This window comes from Primulina eburnea, chromosome 9 (genome assembly GCF_022965805.1).
Source record: "Primulina eburnea isolate SZY01 chromosome 9, ASM2296580v1, whole genome shotgun sequence".
NCBI lineage: Eukaryota > Viridiplantae > Streptophyta > Magnoliopsida > Lamiales > Gesneriaceae > Primulina > Primulina eburnea.
Genome location: NC_133109.1, coordinates 9,809,223 through 9,834,112, shown reverse-complemented (window position 1 = coordinate 9,834,112; position 24,890 = coordinate 9,809,223). Strand labels below are relative to the sequence as shown.

Genomic DNA, 24,890 nt, shown 5'->3' with positions numbered 1-24,890 from the left:
ACTTTATTTTGGGGTTGCCTAGTACTAATGTAACGTCCGAAAAATCAGTCCACGTAAACCACATGCATGCAAAAATATTTTAATTGCTTAATTGTTTTATTTAATTGCTTTTAAATGCTAGCATGATGTTTATTATATGATTAAATATAGGATTGCATGATTAAATGATTATGTGACATGTTTTCATGAAATTAAAGATTTTGCACGAATATTCGATATTAGGTAGGGGAAGGAGACCGGGGACGACCAAGACAAGAATATGTATTTTTATTTAAATAGTGGCAAGGCTTCCTAATATGATTAAAAATGATTTAATTTTCCGAAAAATATTGGAGTTCGAATTTATTTTACGAGTTGAGCTCGATTTTTCCCGGGAAGCCGGTTTTGGGCAAACAAGGAGTTTTAAAAGATCAAAAATATTATTTTGAGAAAAATTATTTTATAAACTTTTATTATTTAATTAATTAAGTGTTATTGGGCTCAATTTAATGATTTAAAGAAGGCCCAATTACCCTTAATCATACAAGCCCAAACCAAAGCCCATTTAACTTGTTAAATTAATTATAAATAAGTGATTTAGGTTTTGAAAACACCACAACCCTTGGCACCTTTCAGCCGAAAATTTCACACACAAGCACATACTGATTTTCGAAATTAAGGAGGAGAAAAAGGCTAGGAGTTCTTCGTCGTCCGGTCGTCCAACATCGCACCCTCGCCGAAGATCGTATATTCGAGCGTTATAAACGCAAAGGCACGTTTCTAAACCTTTTTAAAACATCATACAAATCATATTATGTGTGTTTTATTTGATTATGCATGAAAAATATATGGGTTCGATTATTTTACGGTATGATACGTATTTTTAACGTTTTTACGATTTTACGCTTATTTTAAAAGAATCGTTATGAACCCAACGGATACGTTGCCAGTACATGATAAAATATGATAATTTATGGACAAAACATGATAAATATTGAAGAGAAATAAGATGGAATCGTAGGAAAATTCAGAAATAATAACCGTGAGTTTTGTTGGAGTTTGTGTGCATGTTATGGTTCCAGGGGCTTGTTTCTTTGCATGGGTTGGTGGGGCTCAACCAGGGCTCGTCCAGGGTTAGGGGTGGTCTCGGTCTAGGGCTGGGTTGGGTCCTAGAGTGGCTAGGGTTCGAGATCTAGGCTTGGGGAAGGAGTCCACCCGAAGTGGGACTCCTCCCATATTCACGCGCAGTAGGCTGTTTGGGGGAGAAGAGGGGGAGCGCGGCTGGCCTGGGGGCGAGCCAAGGTGGTCCATGAGGGTCTTAGGATGATGGGCAGGGGTCGGGCCAGGGGCTGGAGTGGCTTGGGTCACTGCTGGCTCGAGCCAACGAGAGAAACGCGAGGAAGCTGCATGGAGCGCAGGTTGTGGTTCTTGCTTTCAGGTGGTTTGCTGCAGGGGTGGAATGGCTTGGGCTGGTCTGGGTAGGGGCTGGCCGTGGTCCAGGGTTGGTTAGGGTCGGCTGGGTTCGGTGGTGGCTCGGCTGGAGGTGTCCTAGTTGGGTTAGGAGTCCTATGAGTGCTAGGAGACTCACGCCCAACACTAGCAGATTTTAGGTGAATTTCCAGAGGGCTTTTGAGCGGGCCAGGGCCAGGTTTTTGGGCTGGGCTTGCACAGTAAGATCCCTAAGTGAGTTGGCAAGGGTTTGGCTCGAGGTGGCTCGGGCGTGGCTCGAGTAAATTGGGAGATGGCTCGGGTAGTTCGATAATGGGTCAATATTTCGAATTTAATAACAAAAATTGAATCCATGGGTCCACGGATGTGGCTCATGACTTGGAAGGTTAGAATAAATATTAAAACTGTTATGTTAAAAATTTGGGATCAAAATAACGAGTTTTGGATTTATTCGGAATTTAATCGTCGCACGAAACGTCAATTAACGAGTTAATTGAAACGCCTAGTTTTAAGCTTTATAAAATTATGAAAAATTAGGGATAAGATTAAATAATTAATAAAAGTCTAATTTTTTTAATTTGGAAATTTTATATTAAGCTTTGGTTTAATTCGGGATTAAAACGCGTTAATATGTCTTATTTAAAGATTAATTTAAAAGTCATCGATTTAGGCCAAATAAAAATATGAGAAAATTCATGTAAGCTTAAATAATTATTTAGAATAATCTCATGTCATTAAAAGTGAGAAAAAGATAAATTCGAGAATTTTTACGTCCAGGGGCAAAACGGTAATTTTACACTTAGGAAAATACGAAAACGCTTGGCAGCGTCCCGAAGGATCATAATGCATGTAAAATGAAATTTTATGATTTATTATGATGATTTTGTTGATAATATGTATTTTTACGATTTATGGTAAAGCTGTGCAATTTATACTATCTGAAATGCTATTTTTGGAAAGCTGTCGTATTTTATGATTTTAAAATAAAAGGAAAAATATTTTGAGGGATGTGAATTGACTGTGACAAAAGATATGATTTATGATATATGATTTTGTGGGGATAACGTGAGGGGAAAAGGCCCCAGAGGGAACCTATTTACGGGGAAAGGCCCCAGAGGGAACCCATGTTTGGGAAAAGGCCCCCGAGGGAACCCGTCTATGGGAAAAGGCCCCCGAGGGAACCCCAACGATCGTATTTCCACGGTGTAGCCTAGTGCACACCCCTATGGGCCATGTGGAGCTAAGACTGCAGTCGACCAAATGATAAAAGCTAGTCACTTTCAAGGATCAAACTTCACCCAAAATGATATATGATTGAAAGCTTTACGATTTTAATGATTTTATGATATATGATTCATGATGATGATTATAGCTTATTTTAAATGATTTTTAAAAGATTTATTTATGCTTAAAGTTATTTTAAAATGATTTTACTAGTTATGATTTAATTATGCTCAAATGATTTTTAATGGTATATTATTTTCAAAGGATTATTTTAAATAAAAATATGATTTTTAAATGTTTGTGGATGTATATGTATTATTTGTTATCCATGTTTAGAACGTGTTGAGTCTTTAGACTCACTAGGTTTGTATGATGCAGGATTTGATGATTTTGGAGGCGGTGACGATTGAGTCGATCGAGTGCAGCAGTACACACCCGAGGGCCTTTATGTTTCCGCACTAGCTAGATAGATTTAAGGATTTAAAGATTTTGCTAATGATTTTTATTAAAGTTATTTTTATGCTTTATTACTAGCCGCTTTTCGAAGGTCGATTTAGGAATTTTGGTTAGCCGATGATTTAGGATTTTATTTCATGCACTTGAGATTTAAATTGTTAAATTATTATGATTCATGTTTATGTTAATTTATTTTATTTAGTTTAATAGTTAGAATTTATGATTAAAGATTAGCAACGAAAAAAAAATTAGAGGTCGTTTCAGTTGGTATCAGAGCCAGGTTTTCCCAAAAGGGTTGTGTACTGTCACTTCGAGAAGCTCAAGAAATCACGCCTCAAATATGTGAGTTTTTACTGCTTTATATTTTATATGCTTAAAATTCTTTTAAATGTTTATATGATACATGTTATACATGTTAGTTGCGTGTTGCAAAAAAAAAAAAAAAAATTTAATGCATGTTGGTTACGTGGTTTGGACGACGTATACAGAGATGCCTCCTAGAAGGAATGTGCTTAGGACTGATGAGGGTAGACAGGAGGAGGATATCCCACAGCCTCCACCTGGTCAGGATGCTAGTGCTCGTGTACTAGCCGGTATGGCCCATTTCTTTGAGCAACACGTAGGGAATGGAGCAATGGGTAGGCCAGAGCCAGTATATGAGCGTTTCAGGAGGATGCACCCCGATGAGTTCCATGGCACTACTGATCCATTTATGGCTGAGGGATGGATTAGATCATTAGAGGTAATATTTCGTTATATGGACATGGCGGACGCCGATCGCGTTCGATGTACTATCTACCTGTTGAAAGGCGACGCTTCCTTATGGTGGGAGGGAGCGGAGCGAGGAGTGAATATGGCGACTTTGACTTGGGAAGGATTCAAGAGAGTGTTCTATGACAAGTACTTCACATCCGATGTTCGTTCTAGGCTTAAGAGAGAGTTTATGAGTCTCCGTCAGGGGGATTTGACTGTTGCCGAGTTTGTGCAGAAGTTTGATAGGGGTTGTCACTTTATGCCCTTGATTGCCAATGATCCTGCTGAAAAATTACGACATTTTCTAGATGGTTTGAGGCCAACTATCCGACGCGATGTGACACTTGTCGATCCTGCTGATTATACTACCGCCGTTGCCAGGGCTCTTAGAGCCGAGCAGTCATTGAAGGATATCGATTGGGAGATGCAGCGAAAGAGGAACCGTGCTCAGCAAGCTAATCAGAGTAATAAGAAGCCTCATACGGGACCTTCTAAGCAACCAGAACCACCAAAATCACAAGGAAAACCACCTAAAGGAAATGTTCCGAAAGCCGATGAAAAACCACTTTGCAAGGAGTGCAATCGTCCACATTATGGCAAGTGCATGTGGGGCACCTTCAAGTGCTTCAAGTGCGGGGAGTTGGGACACAAGGCTGCGGATTGCACCAAGCCTAGGCAACCCATGACCGGAAGAGTCTATGTGATGCAAGCTACAGAAGATGAGACAGAGCCGACACTACACTGATTTCGAGGTAACCTAGCTGTTTAACATTTTTCTATGCTCTTCTTGCATGAAATGTTAAATTGGGTGATGGGATTTGATGGGGATATTGAAGAACTTAGAGGAAAATAGGATGCATGCGCTACTTGAGCTAGATTTAGGAGTCGACATTGAGAATTTTTGGGTTAGAATTGCAATTTTCAAGATTTTGAGGACTGAATTGAAAAGTAAGATTTAAGCTAGAGGTTAAGTTTGAGGTGGATGAAGGAATCTAAACTTTTCAATCATCAAGTCAAGAAAAATTTCGAGGTCGAAATTCTAGTTAAGGGGGGGAGAATTGTAACGTCCGAAAAATCAGTCCACGTAAACCACATGCATGCAAAAATATTTTAATTGCTTAATTGTTTTATTTAATTGCTTTTAAATGCTAGCATGATGTTTATTATATGATTAAATATAGGATTGCATGATTAAATGATTATGTGACAAGTTTTCATGAAATTAAAGATTTTGCACGAATATTCGATAATAGGTAGGGGAAGGAGACCGGGGACGACCAAGACAAGAATATGTATTTTTATTTAAATAGTGGCAAGGCTTCCTAATATGATTAAAAATGATTTAATTTTCCGAAAAATATTGGAGTTCGAATTTATTTTACGAGTTGAGCTCGATTTTTCCCGGGAAGCCGGTTTTGGGCAAACAAGGAGTTTTAAAAGATCAAAAATATTATTTTGAGAAAAATTATTTTATAAACTTTTATTATTTAATTAATTAAGTGTTATTGGGCTCAATTTAATGATTTAAAGAAGGCCCAATTACCCTTAATCATACAAGCCCAAACCAAAGCCCATTTAACTTGTTAAATTAATTATAAATAAGTGATTTAGGTTTTGAAAACACCACAACCCTTGGCACCTTTCAGCCGAAAATTTCACACACAAGCACATACTGATTTTCGAAATTAAGGAGGAGAAAAAGGCTAGGAGTTCTTCGTCGTCCGGTCGTCCAACATCGCACCCTCGCCGAAGATCGTATATTCGAGCGTTATAAACGCAAAGGCACGTTTCTAAACCTTTTTAAAACATCATACAAATCATATTATGTGTGTTTTATTTGATTATGCATGAAAAATATATGGGTTCGATTATTTTACGGTATGATACGTATTTTTAACGTTTTTACGATTTTACGCTTATTTTAAAAGAATCGTTATGAACCCAACGGATACGCTGCCAGTACATGATAAAATATGATAAATTATGGACAAAACATGATAAATATTGAAGAGAAATAAGATGGAATCGTAGGAAAATTCAGAAATAAGAACCGTGAGTTTTGTTGGAGTTTGTGTGCCTGTTATGGTTCCAGGGGCTTGTTTCTTTGCATGGGTTGGTGGGGCTCAACCAGGGCTCGTCCAGTGTTAGGGGTGGTCTCGGTCTAGGGCTGGGTTGGGTCCTAGAGTGGCTAGGGTTCGAGATCTAGGCTTGGGGAAGGAGTCCACCCGAAGTGGGACTCCTCCCATATTCACGCGCAGTAGGCTGTTTGGGGGAGAAGAGGGGGAGCGCGGCTGGCCTGGGGGCGAGCCAGGGTGGTCCATGAGGGTCTTAGGATGATGGGCAGGGGTCGGGCCAGGGGCTGGAGTGGCTTGGGTCACTGCTGGCTCGAGCCAACGAGAGAAACGCGAGGAAGCTGCATGGAGCGCAGGTTGTGGTTCTTGCTTTCAGGTGGTTTGCTGCAGGGGTGGAATGGCTTGGGCTGGTCTGGGTAGGGGCTGGCCGTGGTCCAGGGTCGGTTAGGGTCGGCTGGGTTCGGTGGTGGCTCGGCTGGAGGTGTCCTAGTTGGGTTAGGAGTCCTATGAGTGCTAGGAGACTCACGCCCAACACTAGCAGATTTTAGGTGAATTTCCAGAGGGCTTATGAGCGGGCCAGGGCCGAGTTTTTGGGCTGGGCTTGCACAGTAAGATCCCTAAGTGAGTTGGCAAGGGTTTGGCTCGAGGTGGCTCGGGCGTGGCTCGAGTAAATTGGGAGATGGCTCGGGTAGTTCGATAATGGGTCAATATTTCGAATTTAATAACAAAAATTGAATCCATGGGTCCACGGATGTGGCTCATGACTTGGAAGGTTAGAATAAATATTAAAACTGTTATGTTAAAAATTTGGGATCAAAATAACGAGTTTTGGATTTATTCGGAATTTAATCGTCGCACGAAACGTCAATTAACGAGTTAATTGAAACGCCTAGTTTTAAGCTTTATAAAATTATGAAAAATTAGGGATAAGATTAAATAATTATTAAAAGTCTAATTTTTTTAATTTGGAAATTTTATATTAAGGTTTGGTTTAATTCGGGATTAAAACGCGTTAATATGTCTTATTTAAAGATTAATTTAAAAGTCATCGATTTAGGCCATATAAAAATATGAGAAAATTCATGTAAGCTTAAATAATTATTTAGAATAATCTCATGTCATTAAAAGTGAGAAAAAGATAAATTCGAGAATTTTTACGTCCAGGGGCAAAACGGTAATTTTACACTTAGGAAAATACGAAAACGCTTGGCAGCGTCCCGAAGGATCATAATGCATGTAAAATGATATTTTATGATTTATTATGATGATTTTGTTGATAATATGTATTTTTACGATTTATGGTAAAGCTGTGCAATTTATACTATCTGAAATGCTATTTTTGGAAAGCTGTCGTATTTTATGATTTTAAAATAAAAGGAAAAATATTTTGAGGGATGTGAATTGACTGTGACAAAAGATATGATTTATGGTATATGATTTTGTGGGGATAACGTGAGGGGAAACGGCCCCAGAGGGAACCTATTTACGGGGAAAGGCCCCAGAGGGAACCCATGTTTGGGAAAAGGCCCCCGAGGGAACCCGTCTATGGGAAAAGGCCCCCGAGGGAACCCCAACGATCGTATTTCCACGGTGTAGCCTAGTGCACACCCCTATGGGCCATGTGGAGCTAAGACTGCAGTCGACCAAATGATAAAAGCTAGTCACTTTCAAGGATCAAACTTCACCCAAAATGATATATGATTGAAAGCTTTACGATTTTAATGATTTTATGATATATGATTCATGATGATGATTATAGCTTATTTTAAATGATTTTTAAAAGATTTATTTATGCTTAAAGTTATTTTAAAATGATTTTACTAGTTATGATTTAATTATGCTCAAATGATTTTTAATGGTATATTATTTTCAAAGGATTATTTTAAATAAAAATATGATTTTTAAATGTTTGTGGATGTATATGTATTATTTGTTATCCATGTTTAGAACGTGTTGAGTCTTTAGACTCACTAGGTTTGTATGATGCAGGATTTGATGATTTTGGAGGCGGTGACGATTGAGTCGATCGAGTGCAGCAGTACACACCCGATGGCCTTTATATTTCCGCACTAGCTAGATAGATTTAAGGATTTAAAGATTTTGCTAATGATTTTTATTAAAGTTATTTTTATGCTTTATTACTAGCCGATCTTTTCGATGGTCGATTTAGGAATTTTGGTTAGCCGATGATTTAGGATTTTATTTCATGCACTTGAGATTTAAATTGTTAAATTATTATGATTCATGTTTATGTTAATTTATTTTATTTAGTTTAGTAGTTAGAATTTATGATTAAAGATTAGCAACGAAAAAAAAATTAGAGGTCGTTTCAACTAAGAAGGGGATGGATTCTATTTTTGTTGTTGTGGATAGATTCTCTAAGATGGCACATTTTATAGCTTGTCATAAAACCGATGATGCTTCAAACATTGCGGATTTGTTCTTTAGAGAAGTCGTTACGTTGCATGACATGCCTAGGACTATTGTTTCTGGTCGCGATGTAAAATTCTAGAGTTACTTTTGGAAAACTTTATGGGCTAAACTTGGCACAAAATTGTTGTTTTCTACTACTTGTCATCCTCAAACGGAGGGAAAAACTGAAGTTGTCAATAGAACTTTGGGAACACTTTTGCGTGCTATTTTTAAAAAGAACTTGGATTGACATTTCTATGGACTTTATTTTGGGGTTGTCTAGAACTAAGAAGGGGAGGGATTCTATTTTTGTTGTAGTGGATAGATTCTCTAAGATGGCACATTTTATAGCTTGCCATAAAACCGATGATTCTTCAAACATTGCGGATTTGTTCTTTAGAGAAGTCGTTAGGTTGCGTGGCATGCCTAGGACTATTGTTTCTGATCGCGATGTTATATTCTTGAGTTACTTTTGGAAGACTTTATGGGCTATACTTGGCACAAAATTGTTGTTTTCTACTACTTGTCATCCTCAAACGGATGGACAAACTGAAGTTGTCAATAGAACTTTGGGAACACTTTTGCGTGCTATTCTTAAAAAGAACTTAGATTTACATTTCTATGGACTTTATTTTGGAGTTGCCTTGGACTAAGAAGTGGAGGGATTCTATTTTTGTTGTTGTGGATAGATTCTTTGAGATGGCACATTTTATAGCTTGTCATTAAACCGATGATGCTTCAAACATTGCGGATTTGTTCTTTAGAGAAGTCGTTACGTTGCATGGAATGCCTAGGACTATTGTTTCTGGTCGCGATGTTAAATTCTTGAGTTACTATTAGAATAATTTATGGGCTAAACTTGGCACAAAATTGTTGTTTTCTACTACTTGTCATCCTCAAACGGATGGACAAACTGAAGTTGTCAATAGAACTTTGGGAACACTTTTGTGTGCTATTCTTAAAAAGAACTTGGATTGACATTTCTATGGACTTTATTTTGGGGTTGCCTAGGACTGAGAAGGGGAGGGATTGTATTTTTGTTGTTGTGGATAGATTCTCTAAGATGCCACATTTTATAGCTTGTCATAAAACCGATGATGCTTCAAACATTGCGGATTTGTTCTTTAGAGAATTCGTTAAGTTGCATGGCATGCCTAGGACTATTGTTTCTAGTCGCGATGTTAAATTTTTGAGTTACTTTTGGAAGACTTTATGGGCTAAACTTGGCACAAAATTGTTGTTTTCTACTACTTGTCATCCTCAAACGGATGGACAAACTGAAGTTGTCAATAGAACTTTGGGAACACTTTTGCGTGTCATTCTTAAAAAGAACTTGGATTGACATTTCTATTGACTTTATTTTGGGGTTGCCTAGTACTAAGAAGGGGAGGGATTCTATTTTTGTTGTTGTGGATAGATTCTCTAAGATGGCACATTTTATAGCTTGTCATAAAACCGATGATGCTTCAAACATTGCGGATTTGTTCTTTAGAGAAGTCGTTAGGTTGCGTGGCATGCCTAGGACTATTGTTTCAGGTCGAGATGTTAAATTCTTGAGTTACTTTTGGAAGAATTTATGGGCAAAACTTGGCACAAAATTGTTGTTTTCTACTATTTGTCGTCCTCAAACGGATGGAAAAACTGAAGTTGTCAATAGAACTTTGGGAACACTTTTGCGTGCTATTCTTAAAAAGAACTTGGATTGACATTTCTATGGACTTTATTTTGGGGTTGCCTAGAACTAAGAAGGGGAGGGATTCTATTTTTGTTGTAGAGGATAGATTCTCTAAGATGGCACATTTTATAGCTTGTCATAAAACCGATGATGCTTCAAACATTGCGGATTTGTTCTTTAGAGAAGTCGTTAGGTTTGCATGGAATGCCTAGGACTATTGTTTCTGGTCGCGATGTTAAATTCTTGAGTTACTTTTGGAAGACTTTATGGGCTAAATTTGGCACAAAATTGTTGTTTTCTACTACTTGTCATCCTCAAACGGATGGACAAACTGAAGTTGTCAATAGAACTTTGGGAACACTTTTGCGTGTCATTCTTAAAAAGAACTTGGATTGACATTTCTATTGACTTTATTTTGGGGTTGCCTAGTACTAAGAAGGGGAAGGATTCTATTTTTGTTGTTGTGGGTAGATTCTCTAAGATGGCACATTTTATAGCTTGTCATAAAACCGATGTTGCTTCAAATATTGCGGATTTGTTCTTTAGAGAAATCGTTAGGTTGCGTGGCATGCCTAGGACTATTGTTTCTGATCGCGATGTTATATTTTTGAGTTACTTTTGGAAGACTTTATGGGTTATACTTGGCACAAAATTGCTGTTTTCTACTACTTGTCATCCTTAAACGGATGGACAAACTGAAGTTGTCAATAGAACTTTGGAAACACTTTTGCGTGCTATTCTTAAAACGAACTTAGATAGACATTTCTGTGGACTTTATTTTGGAGTTGCCTAGGACTAAGAAGGGGAGGGATTCTATTTTTGTTGTTGTGGATAGATTCTCTAAGATGGCACATTTTATAGCTTGTCATTAAACCGATGATGCTTCAAACATTGCGGATTTGTTCTTTAGAGAAGTCGTTACGTTGCATGGAATGCCTAGGACTATTGTTTCTGGTCGCGATGTTAAATTCTTGAGTTACTATTGGAAGAATTTATGGGCTAAACTTGGCACAAAATTGTTGTTTTCTACTACTTCTCATCCTCAAACGGATGGACAAACTGAAGTTGTCAATAGAACTTTGGGAACACTTTTGCGAGCTATTCTTAAAAAAACTTGGATTGACATGTCTATGGACTTTATTTTGGGGTTGCCTAGGACTAAGAAGGGGAGGGATTCTATTTTTGTTGTTGTGGATAGATTCTCTAAGATGGCACATTTTATAGCTTGTCATTAAACCGATGATGCTTCAAACATTGCGGATTTGTTCTTTAGAAAAGTCGTTAGGTTGCGTGGCATGCCTAGGACTATTGTTTCTGGTCGAGATGTTAAATTCTTGAGTTACTATTAGAAGAATTTATGGGCTAAACTTGGCACAAAATTGTCGTTTTCTACTACTTGTCATCCTCAAACGGATGGACAAACTGAAGTTGTCAATAGAACTTTGGGAACACTTTTGCGTGCCATTCTTAAAAAGAAGTTGGATTGACATTTCTATTGACTTTATTTTGGGGTTGCCTAGTACTAAGAAGGGGAGGGATTCTATTTTTGTTGTTGTGGATAGATTCTCTAAGATGGCACATTTTTTAGCTTGTCATAAAACCGATGATGCTTCAAACATTGCGGATTTGTTCTTTAGAGAAGTCGTTACGTTGCATGGCATTGCCTAGGACTATTGTTTCTGGTCGCGATGTTAAATTCTTGAGTTACTATTAGAATAATTTATGGGCTAAAGTTGGCACAAAATTGTTGTTTTCTACTACTTCTCATCCTCAAATGGATGGACAAACTGAAGTTGTTAATAGAATTTTGGGAACACTTTTGCGTGCTATTCTTAAAAAGAACTTGGATTGACATTTCTATGGACTTTATTTTGAGGTTGCCTAGGACTAAGAAGGGTAGGGATTCTATTTTTGTTGTTGTGGATAGATTCTCTAAGATGGCACATTTTATAGCTTGTCATTAAACCGATGATGCTTCAAACATTGCGGATTTGTTCTTTAGAGAAGTCGTTAGGTTGTGTGGTATGCCTAGTACTATTGTTTCTGGTCACGATGTTAAATTCTTGAGTTACTTTTGGAAGACTTTATGGTCTAAACTTGGCACAAAATTGTTGTTTTCTACTACTTGTCATCCTCAAACGGATGGATAAACTGTAGTTGTCAATAGAACTTTGGGACACTTTTGCGTGCCATTCTTAAAAAGAAGTTGGATTGACATTTCTATTGACTTTATTTTGGGGTTGCCTAGTACTAAGAAGGGGAAGGATTCTATTTTTGTTGTTGTGGATAGATTCTCTAAGATGGCACATTTTATAGCTTGTCATAAAACCGATGATGCTTCAAACATTGCGGATTTGTTCTTTAGAGAAGTCGTTACGTTGCATGACATGCCTAGGACTATTGTTTCTGGTCGCGATGTAAAATTCTAGAGTTACTTTTGGAAAACTTTATGGGCTAAACTTAGCACAAAATTGTTGTTTTCCACTACTTGTCATCCTCAAACGGAGGGAAAAACTGAAGTTGTCAATAGAACTTTGGGAACACTTTTGCGTGCTATTTTTAAAAAGAACTTGGATTGACATTTCTATGGACTTTATTTTGGGGTTGTCTAGAACTAAGAAGGGGAGGGATTCTATTTTTGTTGTAGTGGATAGATTCTCTAAGATGGCACATTTTATAGCTTGCCATAAAACCGATGATTCTTCAAACATTGCGGATTTGTTCTTTAGAGAAGTCGTTAGGTTGCGTGGCATGCCTAGGACTATTGTTTCTGATCGCGATGTTATATTCTTGAGTTACTTTTGGAAGACTTTATGGGCTATACTTGGCACAAAATTGTTGTTTTCTACTACTTGTCATCCTCAAACGGATGGACAAACTGAAGTTGTCAATAGAAATTTGGGAACACTTTTGCGTGCTATTCTTAAAAAGAACTTAGATTGACAATTCTATGGACTTTATTTTGGAGTTGCCTTGGACTTAGAAGGGGAGGGATTCTATTTTTGTTGTTGTGGATAGATTCTTTGAGATGGCACATTTTATAGCTTGTCATTAAACCGATGATGCTTCAAACATTGCGGATTTGTTCTTTAGAGAAGTCGTTACGTTGCATGGAATGCCTAGGACTATTGTTTCTGGTCGCGATGTTAAATTCTTGAGTTACTATTGGAAGAATTTATGGGCTAAACTTGGCACAAAATTGTTGTTTTCTACTACTTCTCATCCTCAAACGGATGGACAAACTGAAGTTGTCAATAGAACTTTGGGAACACTTTTGCGAGCTATTCTTAAAAAAACTTGGATTGACATGTCTATGGACTTTATTTTGGGGTTGCCTAGGACTAAGAAGGGGAGGGATTCTATTTTTGTTGTTGTGGATAGATTCTCTAAGATGGCACATTTTATAGCTTGTCATTAAACCGATGATGCTTCAAACATTGCGGATTTGTTCTTTAGAAAAGTCGTTAGGTTGCGTGGCATGCCTAGGACTATTGTTTCTGGTCGAGATGTTAAATTCTTGAGTTACTATTAGAAGAATTTATGGGCTAAACTTGGCACAAAATTGTCGTTTTCTACTACTTGTCATCCTCAAACGGATGGACAAACTGAAGTTGTCAATAGAACTTTGGGAACACTTTTGCGTGCCATTCTTAAAAAGAAGTTGGATTGACATTTCTATTGACTTTATTTTGGGGTTGCCTAGTACTAAGAAGGGGAGGGATTCTATTTTTGTTGTTGTGGATAGATTCTCTAAGATGGCACATTTTTTAGCTTGTCATAAAACCGATGATGCTTCAAACATTGCGGATTTGTTCTTTAGAGAAGTCGTTACGTTGCATGGCATGCCTAGGACTATTGTTTCTGGTCGCGATGTTAAATTCTTGAGTTACTATTAGAATAATTTATGGGCTAAAGTTGGCACAAAATTGTTGTTTTCTACTACTTCTCATCCTCAAATGGATGGACAAACTGAAGTTGTTAATAGAATTTTGGGAACACTTTTGCGTGCTATTCTTAAAAAGAACTTGGATTGACATTTCTATGGACTTTATTTTGAGGTTGCCTAGGACTAAGAAGGGTAGGGATTCTATTTTTGTTGTTGTGGATAGATTCTCTAAGATGGCACATTTTATAGCTTGTCATTAAACCGATGATGCTTCAAACATTGCGGATTTGTTCTTTAGAGAAGTCGTTAGGTTGTGTGGTATGCCTAGTACTATTGTTTCTGGTCACGATGTTAAATTCTTGAGTTACTTTTGGAAGACTTTATGGTCTAAACTTGGCACAAAATTGTTGTTTTCTACTACTTGTCATCCTCAAACGGATGGATAAACTGTAGTTGTCAATAGAACTTTGGGAACACTTTTGCGTGCCATTCTTAAAAAGAAGTTGGATTGACATTTCTATTGACTTTATTTTGGGGTTGCCTAGTACTAAGAAGGGGATGGATTCTATTTTTGTTGTTGTGGATAGATTCTCTAAGATGGCACATTTTATAGCTTGTCATAAAACCGATGATGCTTCAAACATTGCGGATTTGTTCTTTAGAGAAGTCGTTACGTTGCATGACATGCCTAGGACTATTGTTTCTGGTCGCGATGTAAAATTCTAGAGTTACTTTTGGAAAACTTTATGGGCTAAACTTGGCACAAAATTGTTGTTTTCTACTACTTGTCATCCTCAAACGGAGGGAAAAACTGAAGTTGTCAATAGAACTTTGGGAACACTTTTGCGTGCTATTTTTAAAAAGAACTTGGATTGACATTTCTATGGACTTTATTTTGGGGTTGTCTAGAACTAAGAAGGGGAGGGATTCTATTTTTGTTGTAGTGGATAGATTCTCTAAGATGGCACATTTTATAGCTTGCCATAAAACCGATGATTCTTCAAACATTGCGGATTTGTTCTTTAGAGAATTCGTTAAGTTGCATGGCATGCCTAGGACTATTGTTTCTAGTCGCGATGTTAAATTTTTGAGTTACTTTTGGAAGACTTTATGGGCTAAACTTGGCACAAAATTGTTGTTTTCTACTACTTGTCATCCTCAAACGGATGGACAAACTGAAGTTGTCAATAGAACTTTGGGAACACTTTTGCGTGTCATTCTTAAAAAGAACTTGGATTGACATTTCTATTGACTTTATTTTGGGGTTGCCTAGTACTAAGAAGGGGAGGGATTCTATTTTTGTTGTTGTGGATAGATTCTCTAAGATGGCACATTTTATAGCTTGTCATAAAACCGATGATGCTTCAAACATTGCGGATTTGTTCTTTAGAGAAGTCGTTAGGTTGCGTGGCATGCCTAGGACTATTGTTTCAGGTCGAGATGTTAAATTCTTGAGTTACTTTTGGAAGAATTTATGGGCAAAACTTGGCACAAAATTGTTGTTTTCTACTATTTGTCGTCCTCAAACGGATGGAAAAACTGAAGTTGTCAATAGAACTTTGGGAACACTTTTGCGTGCTATTCTTAAAAAGAACTTGGATTGACATTTCTATGGACTTTATTTTGGGGTTGCCTAGAACTAAGAAGGGGAGGGATTCTATTTTTGTTGTAGAGGATAGATTCTCTAAGATGGCACATTTTATAGCTTGTCATAAAACCGATGATGCTTCAAACATTGCGGATTTGTTCTTTAGAGAAGTCGTTAGGTTTGCATGGAATGCCTAGGACTATTGTTTCTGGTCGCGATGTTAAATTCTTGAGTTACTTTTGGAAGACTTTATGGGCTAAATTTGGCACAAAATTGTTGTTTTCTACTACTTGTCATCCTCAAACGGATGGACAAACTGAAGTTGTCAATAGAACTTTGGGAACACTTTTGCGTGTCATTCTTAAAAAGAACTTGGATTGACATTTCTATTGACTTTATTTTGGGGTTGCCTAGTACTAAGAAGGGGAGGGATTCTATTTTTGTTGTTGTGGGTAGATTCTCTAAGATGGCACATTTTATAGCTTGTCATAAAACCGATGTTGCTTCAAACATTGCGGATTTGTTCTTTAGAGAAATCGTTAGGTTGCGTGGCATGCCTAGGACTATTGTTTCTGATCGCGATGTTATATTCTTGAGTTACTTTTGGAAGACTTTATGGGTTATACTTGGCACAAAATTGCTGTTTTCTACTACTTGTCATCCTTAAACGGATGGACAAACTGAAGTTGTCAATAGAACTTTGGAAACACTTTTGCGTGCTATTCTTAAAACGAACTTAGATAGACATTTCTGTGGACTTTATTTTGGAGTTGCCTAGGACTAAGAAGGGGAGGGATTCTATTTTTGTTGTTGTGGATAGATTCTCTAAGATGGCACATTTTATAGCTTGTCATTAAACCGATGATGCTTCAAACATTGCGGATTTGTTCTTTAGAGAAGTCGTTACGTTGCATGGAATGCCTAGGACTATTGTTTCTGGTCGCGATGTTAAATTCTTGAGTTACTATTGGAAGAATTTATGGGCTAAACTTGGCACAAAATTGTTGTTTTCTACTACTTCTCATCCTCAAACGGATGGACAAACTGAAGTTGTCAATAGAACTTTGGGAACACTTTTGCGAGCTATTCTTAAAAAAACTTGGATTGACATGTCTATGGACTTTATTTTGGGGTTGCCTAGGACTAAGAAGGGGAGGGATTCTATTTTTGTTGTTGTGGATAGATTCTCTAAGATGGCACATTTTATAGCTTGTCATTAAACCGATGATGCTTCAAACATTGCGGATTTGTTCTTTAGAAAAGTCGTTAGGTTGCGTGGCATGCCTAGGACTATTGTTTCTGGTCGAGATGTTAAATTCTTGAGTTACTATTAGAAGAATTTATGGGCTAAACTTGGCACAAAATTGTCGTTTTCTACTACTTGTCATCCTCAAACGGATGGACAAACTGAAGTTGTCAATAGAACTTTGGGAACACTTTTGCGTGCCATTCTTAAAAAGAAGTTGGATTGACATTTCTATTGACTTTATTTTGGGGTTGCCTAGTACTAAGAAGGGGAGGGATTCTATTTTTGTTGTTGTGGATAGATTCTCTAAGATGGCACATTTTTTAGCTTGTCATAAAACCGATGATGCTTCAAACATTGCGGATTTGTTCTTTAGAGAAGTCGTTACGTTGCATGGCATGCCTAGGACTATTGTTTCTGGTCGCGATGTTAAATTCTTGAGTTACTATTAGAATAATTTATGGGCTAAAGTTGGCACAAAATTGTTGTTTTCTACTACTTCTCATCCTCAAATGGATGGACAAACTGAAGTTGTTAATAGAATTTTGGGAACACTTTTGCGTGCTATTCTTAAAAAGAACTTGGATTGACATTTCTATGGACTTTATTTTGAGGTTGCCTAGGACTAAGAAGGGTAGGGATTCTATTTTTGTTGTTGTGGATAGATTCTCTAAGATAGCACATTTTATAGCTTGTCATTAAACCGATGATGCTTCAAACATTGCGGATTTGTTCTTTAGAGAAGTCGTTAGGTTGTGTGGTATGCCTAGTACTATTGTTTCTGGTCACGATGTTAAATTCTTGAGTTACTTTTGGAAGACTTTATGGTCTAAACTTGGCACAAAATTGTTGTTTTCTACTACTTGTCATCCTCAAACGGATGGATAAACTGTAGTTGTCAATAGAACTTTGGGAACACTTTTGCGTGCCATTCTTAAAAAGAAGTTGGATTGACATTTCTATTGACTTTATTTTGGGGTTGCCTAGTACTAAGAAGGGGATGGATTCTATTTTTGTTGTTGTGGATAGATTCTCTAAGATGGCACATTTTATAGCTTGTCATAAAACCGATGATGCTTCAAACATTGCGGATTTGTTCTTTAGAGAAGTCGTTACGTTGCATGACATGCCTAGGACTATTGTTTCTGGTCGCGATGTAAAATTCTAGAGTTACTTTTGGAAAACTTTATGGGCTAAACTTAGCACAAAATTGTTGTTTTCCACTACTTGTCATCCTCAAACGGAGGGAAAAACTGAAGTTGTCAATAGAACTTTGGGAACACTTTTGCGTGCTATTTTTAAAAAGAACTTGGATTGACATTTCTATGGACTTTATTTTGGGGTTGTCTAGAACTAAGAAGGGGAGGGATTCTATTTTTGTTGTAGTGGATAGATTCTCTAAGATGGCACATTTTATAGCTTGCCATAAAACCGATGATTCTTCAAACATTGCGGATTTGTTCTTTAGAGAAGTCGTTAGGTTGCGTGGCATGCCTAGGACTATTGTTTCTGATCGCGATGTTATATTCTTGAGTTACTTTTGGAAGACTTTATGGGCTATACTTGGCACAAAATTGTTGTTTTCTACTACTTGTCATCCTCAAACGGATGGACAAACTGAAGTTGTCAATAGAAATTTGGGAACACTTTTGCGTGCTATTCTTAAAAAGAACTTAGATTGACAATTCTATGGACTTTATTTTGGAGCTGCCTTGGACTTAGAAGGGGAGGGATTCTATTTTTGTTGTTGTGGATAGATTCTTTGAGATGGCACATTTTATAGCTTGTCATTAAACCGATGATGCTTCAAACATTGCGGATTTGTTCTTTAGAGAAGTCGTTACGTTGCATGGAATGCCTAGGACTATTGTTTCTGGTCGCGATGTTAAATTCTTGAGTTACTATTGGAAGAATTTATGGGCTAAACTTGGCACAAAATTGTTGTTTTCTACTACTTCTCATCCTCAAACGGATGGACAAACTGAAGTTGTCAATAGAACTTTGGGAACACTTTTGCGAGCTATTCTTAAAAAAACTTGGATTGACATGTCTATGGACTTTATTTTGGGGTTGCCTAGGACTAAGAAGGGGAGGGATTCTATTTTTGTTGTTGTGGATAGATTCTCTAAGATGGCACATTTTATAGCTTGTCATTAAACCGATGATGCTTCAAACATTGCGGATTTGTTCTTTAGAAAAGTCGTTAGGTTGCGTGGCATGCCTATGACTATTGTTTCTGGTCGAGATGTTAAATTCTTGAGTTACTATTAGAAGAATTTATGGGCTAAACTTGGCACAAAATTGTCGTTTTCTACTACTTGTCATCCTCAAACGGATGGACAAACTGAAGTTGTCAATAGAACTTTGGGAACACTTTTGCGTGCCATTCTTAAAAAGAAGTTGGATTGACATTTCTATTGACTTTATTTTGGGGTTGCCTAGTACTAAGAAGGGGAGGGATTCTATTTTTGTTGTTGTGGATAGATTCTCTAAGATGGCACATTTTTTAGCTTGTCATAAAACCGATGATGCTTCAAACATTGCGGATTTGTTCTTTAGAGAAGTCGTTACGTTGCATGGCATGCCTAGGACTATTGTTTCTGGTCGCGATGTTAAATTCTTGAGTTACTATTAGAATAATTTATGGGCTAAAGTTGGCACAAAATTGTTGTTTTCTACTACTTCTCATCCTCAAATGGATGGACAAACTGAAGTTGTTAATAGAATTTTGGGAACACTTTTGCGTGCTATTCTTAAAAAGAACTTGGATTGACATTTCTATGGACTTTATTTTGAGGTTGCCTAGGACTAAGAAGGGTAGGGATTCTATTTTTGTTGTTGTGGATAGATTCTCTAAGATGGCACATTTTATAGCTTGTCATTAAACCGATGATGCTTCAAACATTGCGGATTTGTTCTTTAGAGAAGTCGTTAGGTTGTGTGGTATGCCTAGTACTATTGTTTCTGGTCACGATGTTAAATTCTTGAGTTACTTTTGGAAGACTTTATGGTCTAAACTTGGCACAAAATTGTTGTTTTCTACTACTTGTCATCCTCAAACGGATGGATAAACTGTAGTTGTCAATAGAACTTTGGGAACACTTTTGCGTGCCATTCTTAAAAAGAAGTTGGATTGACATTTCTATTGACTTTATTTTGGGGTTGCCTAGTACTAAGAAGGGGATGGATTCTATTTTTGTTGTTGTGGATAGATTCTCTAAGATGGCACATTTTATAGCTTGTCATAAAACCGATGATGCTTCAAACATTGCGGATTTGTTCTTTAGAGAAGTCGTTACGTTGCATGACATGCCTAGGACTATTGTTTCTGGTCGCGATGTAAAATTCTAGAGTTACTTTTGGAAAACTTTATGGGCTAAACTTGGCACAAAATTGTTGTTTTCTACTACTTGTCATCCTCAAACGGAGGGAAAAACTGAAGTTGTCAATAGAACTTTGGGAACACTTTTGCGTGCTATTTTTAAAAAGAACTTGGATTGACATTTCTATGGACTTTATTTTGGGGTTGTCTAGAACTAAGAAGGGGAGGGATTCTATTTTTGTTGTAGTGGATAGATTCTCTAAGATGGCACATTTTATAGCTTGCCATAAAACCGATGATTCTTCAAACATTGCGGATTTGTTCTTTAGAGAAGTCGTTAGGTTGCGTGGCATGCCTAGGACTATTGTTTCTGATCGCGATGTTATATTCTTGAGTTACTTTTGGAAGACTTTATGGGCTATACTTGGCACAAAATTGTTGTTTTCTACTACTTGTCATCCTCAAACGGATGGACAAACTGAAGTTGTCAATAGAAATTTGGGAACACTTTTGCGTGCTATTCTTAAAAAGAACTTAGATTGACATTTCTATGGACTTTATTTTGGAGTTGCCTTGGACTAAGAAGGGGAGGGATTCTATTTTTGTTGTTGTAGATAGATTCTTTGAGATGGCACATTTTATAGCTTGTCATTAAACCGATGATGCTTCAAACATTGCGGATTTGTTCTTTAGAGAAGTCATTACGTTGCATGGAATGCCTAGGACTATTGTTTCTGGTCGCGATGTTAAATTCTTGAGTTACTATTAGAATAATTTATGGGCTAAACTTGGCACAAAATTGTTGTTTTCTACTACTTGTCATCCTCAAACGGATGGACAAACTGAAGTTGTCAATAGAACTTTGGGAACACTTTTGTGTGCTATTCTTAAAAAGAACTTGGATTGACATTTCTATGGACTTTATTTTGGGGTTGCCTAGGACTGAGAAGGGGAGGGATTGTATTTTTGTTGTTTTGGATAGATTCTCTAAGATGCGACATTTTATAGCTTGTCATAAAACCGATGATGCTTCAAACATTGCGGATTTGTTCTTTAGAGAATTCGTTAAGTTGCATGGCATGCCTAGGACTATTGTTTCTGGTCGCGATGTTAAATTTTTGAGTTACTTTTGGAAGACTTTATGGGCTAAACTTGGCACAAAATTGTTGTTTTCTACTACTTGTCATCCTCAAACGGATGGACAAACTGAAGTTGTCAATAGAACTTTGGGAACACTTTTGCGTGTCATTCTTAAAAAGAACTTGGATTGACATTTCTATTGACTTTATTTTGGGGTTGCCTAGTACTAAGAAGGGGAGGGATTCTATTTTTGTTGTTGTGGATAGATTCTCTAAGATGGCACATTTTATAGCTTGTCATAAAACCGATGATGCTTCAAACATTGCGGATTTGTTCTTTAGAGAAGTCGTTAGGTTGCGTGGCATGCCTAGGACTATTGTTTCAGGTCAAGATGTTAAATTCTTGAGTTACTTTTGGAAGAATTTATGGGCAAAACTTGGCACAAAATTGTTGTTTTCTACTATTTGTCGTCCTCAAACGGATGGAAAAACTGAAGTTGTCAATAGAACTTTGGGAACACTTTTGCGTGCTATTCTTAAAAAGAACTTGGATTGACATTTCTATGGACTTTATTTTGGGGTTGCCTAGAACTAAGAAGGGGAGGGATTCTATTTTTGTTGTAGAGGATAGATTCTCTAAGATGGCACATTTTATAGCTTGTCATAAAACCGATGATGCTTCAAACATTGCGGATTTGTTCTTTAGAGAAGTCGTTACGTTTGCATGGAATGCCTAGGACTATTGTTTCTGGTCGCGATGTTAAATTCTTGAGTTACTTTTGGAAGACTTTATGGGCTAAATTTGGCACAAAATTGTTGTTTTCTACTACTTGTCATCCTCAAACGGATGGACAAACTGAAGTTGTCAATAGAACTTTGGGAACACTTTTGCGTGTCATTCTTAAAAAGAACTTGGATTGACATTTCTATTGACTTTATTTTGGGGTTGCCTAGTACTAAGAAGGGGAGGGATTCTATTTTTGTTGTTGTGGGTAGATTCTCTAAGATGGCACATTTTATAGCTTGTCATAAAACCGATGTTGCTTCAAACATTGCGGATTTGTTCTTTAGAGAAGTCGTTAGGTTGCGTGGCATGCCTAGGAATATTGTTTCTGATCGCGATGTTGTATTCTTGAGTTACTTTTGGAAGACTTTATGGGTTATACTTGGCACAAAATTGCTGTTTTCTACTACTTGTCATCCTCAAACGGATGGACAAACTGAAGTTGTCAATAGAACTTTGGAAACACTTTTGCGTGCTATTCTTAAAACGAACTTAGATAGACATTTCTGTGGACTTTATTTTGGAGTTCCTAGGACTAAGAAGGGGAGGGATTCTATTTTTGTTGTTGTGGATAGATTCTCTAAGATGGCACATTTTATAGCTTGTCATTAAACCGATGATGCTTCAAACATTGCGGATTTGTTCTTTAGAGAAGTCGTTACGTTGCATGGAATGCCTAGGACTATTGTTTCTGGTCGCGATGTTAAATTCTTGAGTTACTATTGGAAGAATTTATGGGCTAAACTTGGCACAAAATTGTTGTTTTCTACTACTTCTCATCCTCAAACGGATGGACAAACTGAAGTTGTCAATAGAACTTTGGGAACACTTTTGCGAGCTATTTTTAAAAAAACTTGGATTGACATGTCTATGGACTTTATTATGGGGTTGCCTAGGACTAAGAAGGGGAGGGATTCTATTTTTGTTGTTGTGGATAGATTCTCTAAGATGGCACATTTTATAGCTTGTCATTAAACCGATGATGCTTCAAACATTGCGGATTTGTTCTTTAGAAAAGTCGTTAGGTTGCGTGGCATGCCTAGGACTATTGTTTCTGATCGCGATGTTATATTCTTGAGTTACTTTTGGAAGACTTTATGGGTTATACTTGGCACAAAATTGCTGTTTTCTACTACTTGTCATTCTCAAACGGATGGACAAACTGAAGTTGTCAATAGAACTTTGGTAACACTTTTGCGTGCTATTCTTAAAACGAACTTAGATAGACATTTCTGTGGACTTTATTTTGGAGTTGCCTAGGACTAAGAAGGGGAGGGATTCTATTTTTGTTGTTGTGGATAGATTCTCTAAGATGGCACATTTTATAGCTTGTCATTAAACCGATGATGCTTCAAACATTGCGGATTTGTTCTTTAGAGAAGTCGTTACGTTGCATGGAATGCCTAGGACTATTGTTTCTGGTCGCGATGTTAAATTCTTGAGTTACTATTGGAAGAATTTATGGGCTAAACTTGGCACAAAATTGTTGTTTTCTACTACTTCTCATCCTCAAACGGATGGACAAACTGAAGTTGTCAATAGAACTTTGGGAACACTTTTGCGAGCTATTCTTAAAAAAACTTGGATTGACATGTCTATGGACTTTATTTTGGGGTTGCCTAGGACTAAGAAGGGGAGGGATTCTATTTTTGTTGTTGTGGATAGATTCTCTAAGATGGCACATTTTATAGCTTGTCATTAAACCGATGATGCTTCAAACATTGCGGATTTGTTCTTTAGAAAAGTCGTTAGGTTGCGTGGCATGCCTAGGACTATTGTTTCTGGTCGAGATGTTAAATTCTTGAGTTACTATTAGAAGAATTTATGGGCTAAACTTGGCACAAAATTGTCGTTTTCTACTACTTGTCATCCTCAAACGGATGGACAAACTGAAGTTGTCAATAGAACTTTGGGAACACTTTTGCGTGCCATTCTTAAAAAGAAGTTGGATTGACATTTCTATTGACTTTATTTTGGGGTTGCCTAGTACTAAGAAGGGGAGGGATTCTATTTTTGTTGTTGTGGATAGATTCTCTAAGATGGCACATTTTTTAGCTTGTCATAAAACCGATGATGCTTCAAACATTACGGATTTGTTCTTTAGAGAAGTCGTTACGTTGCATGGCATGCCTAGGACTATTGTTTCTGGTCGCGATGTTAAATTCTTGAGTTACTATTAGAATAATTTATGGGCTAAAGTTGGCACAAAATTGTTGTTTTCTACTACTTCTCATCCTCAAATGGATGGACAAACTGAAGTTGTTAATAGAATTTTGGGAACACTTTTGCGTGCTATTCTTAAAAAGAACTTGGATTGACATTTCTATGGACTTTATTTTGAGGTTGCCTAGTACTAAGAAGGGTAGGGATTCTATTTTTGTTGTTGTGGATAGATTCTCTAAGATGGCACATTTTATAGCTTGTCATTAAACCGATGATGCTTCAAACATTGCGGATTTGTTCTTTAGAGAAGTCGTTAGGTTGTGTGGTATGCCTAGTACTATTGTTTCTGGTCACGATGTTAAATTCTTGAGTTACTTTTGGAAGACTTTATGGTCTAAACTTGGCACAAAATTGTTGTTTTCTACTACTTGTCATCCTCAAACGGATGGATAAACTGTAGTTGTCAATAGAACTTTGGGAACACTTTTGCGTGCCATTCTTAAAAAGAAGTTGGATTGACATTTCTATTGACTTTATTTTGGGGTTGCCTAGTACTAAGAAGGGGATGGATTCTATTTTTGTTGTTGTGGATAGATTCTCTAAGATGGCACATTTTATAGCTTGTCATTAAACCGATGATGCTTTAAACATTGCCGATTTGTTCTACAAGAATTCGACTAGGTTCAACTACATATCAGTGCTGAATCCTATGCTGCTTCGAAGCCCGGATCTCCACGCTATCTAATCTTCTCTCATCCTCTTCTTGACCCTGATCCAGCCCCACCTGTTGTCATGCACACAT

The 24,890-nt window shown here is 37.3% G+C and overlaps 1 protein-coding gene across 1 annotated transcript; it reads left to right on the top strand.

The window, feature by feature from the left end:
• The first annotated feature begins 3,598 nt into the window (after nt 1–3,598).
• LOC140840715 (uncharacterized) lies at nt 3,599–4,606 on the top strand. The gene has a single exon (XM_073207888.1). The coding sequence runs from the start codon at nt 3,599–3,601 to the stop codon at nt 4,604–4,606; it is 1,008 nt and encodes a 335-aa protein (XP_073063989.1).
• The last annotated feature ends 20,284 nt before the right edge of the window (nt 4,607–24,890 follow it).

Excerpts from the sequence above, each read along its gene's own strand:
- LOC140840715 (XM_073207888.1), top strand. The coding sequence starts at position 3,599 with ATGCCTCCTAGAAGGAATGTGCTTAGGACTGATGAGGGTAGACAGGAG.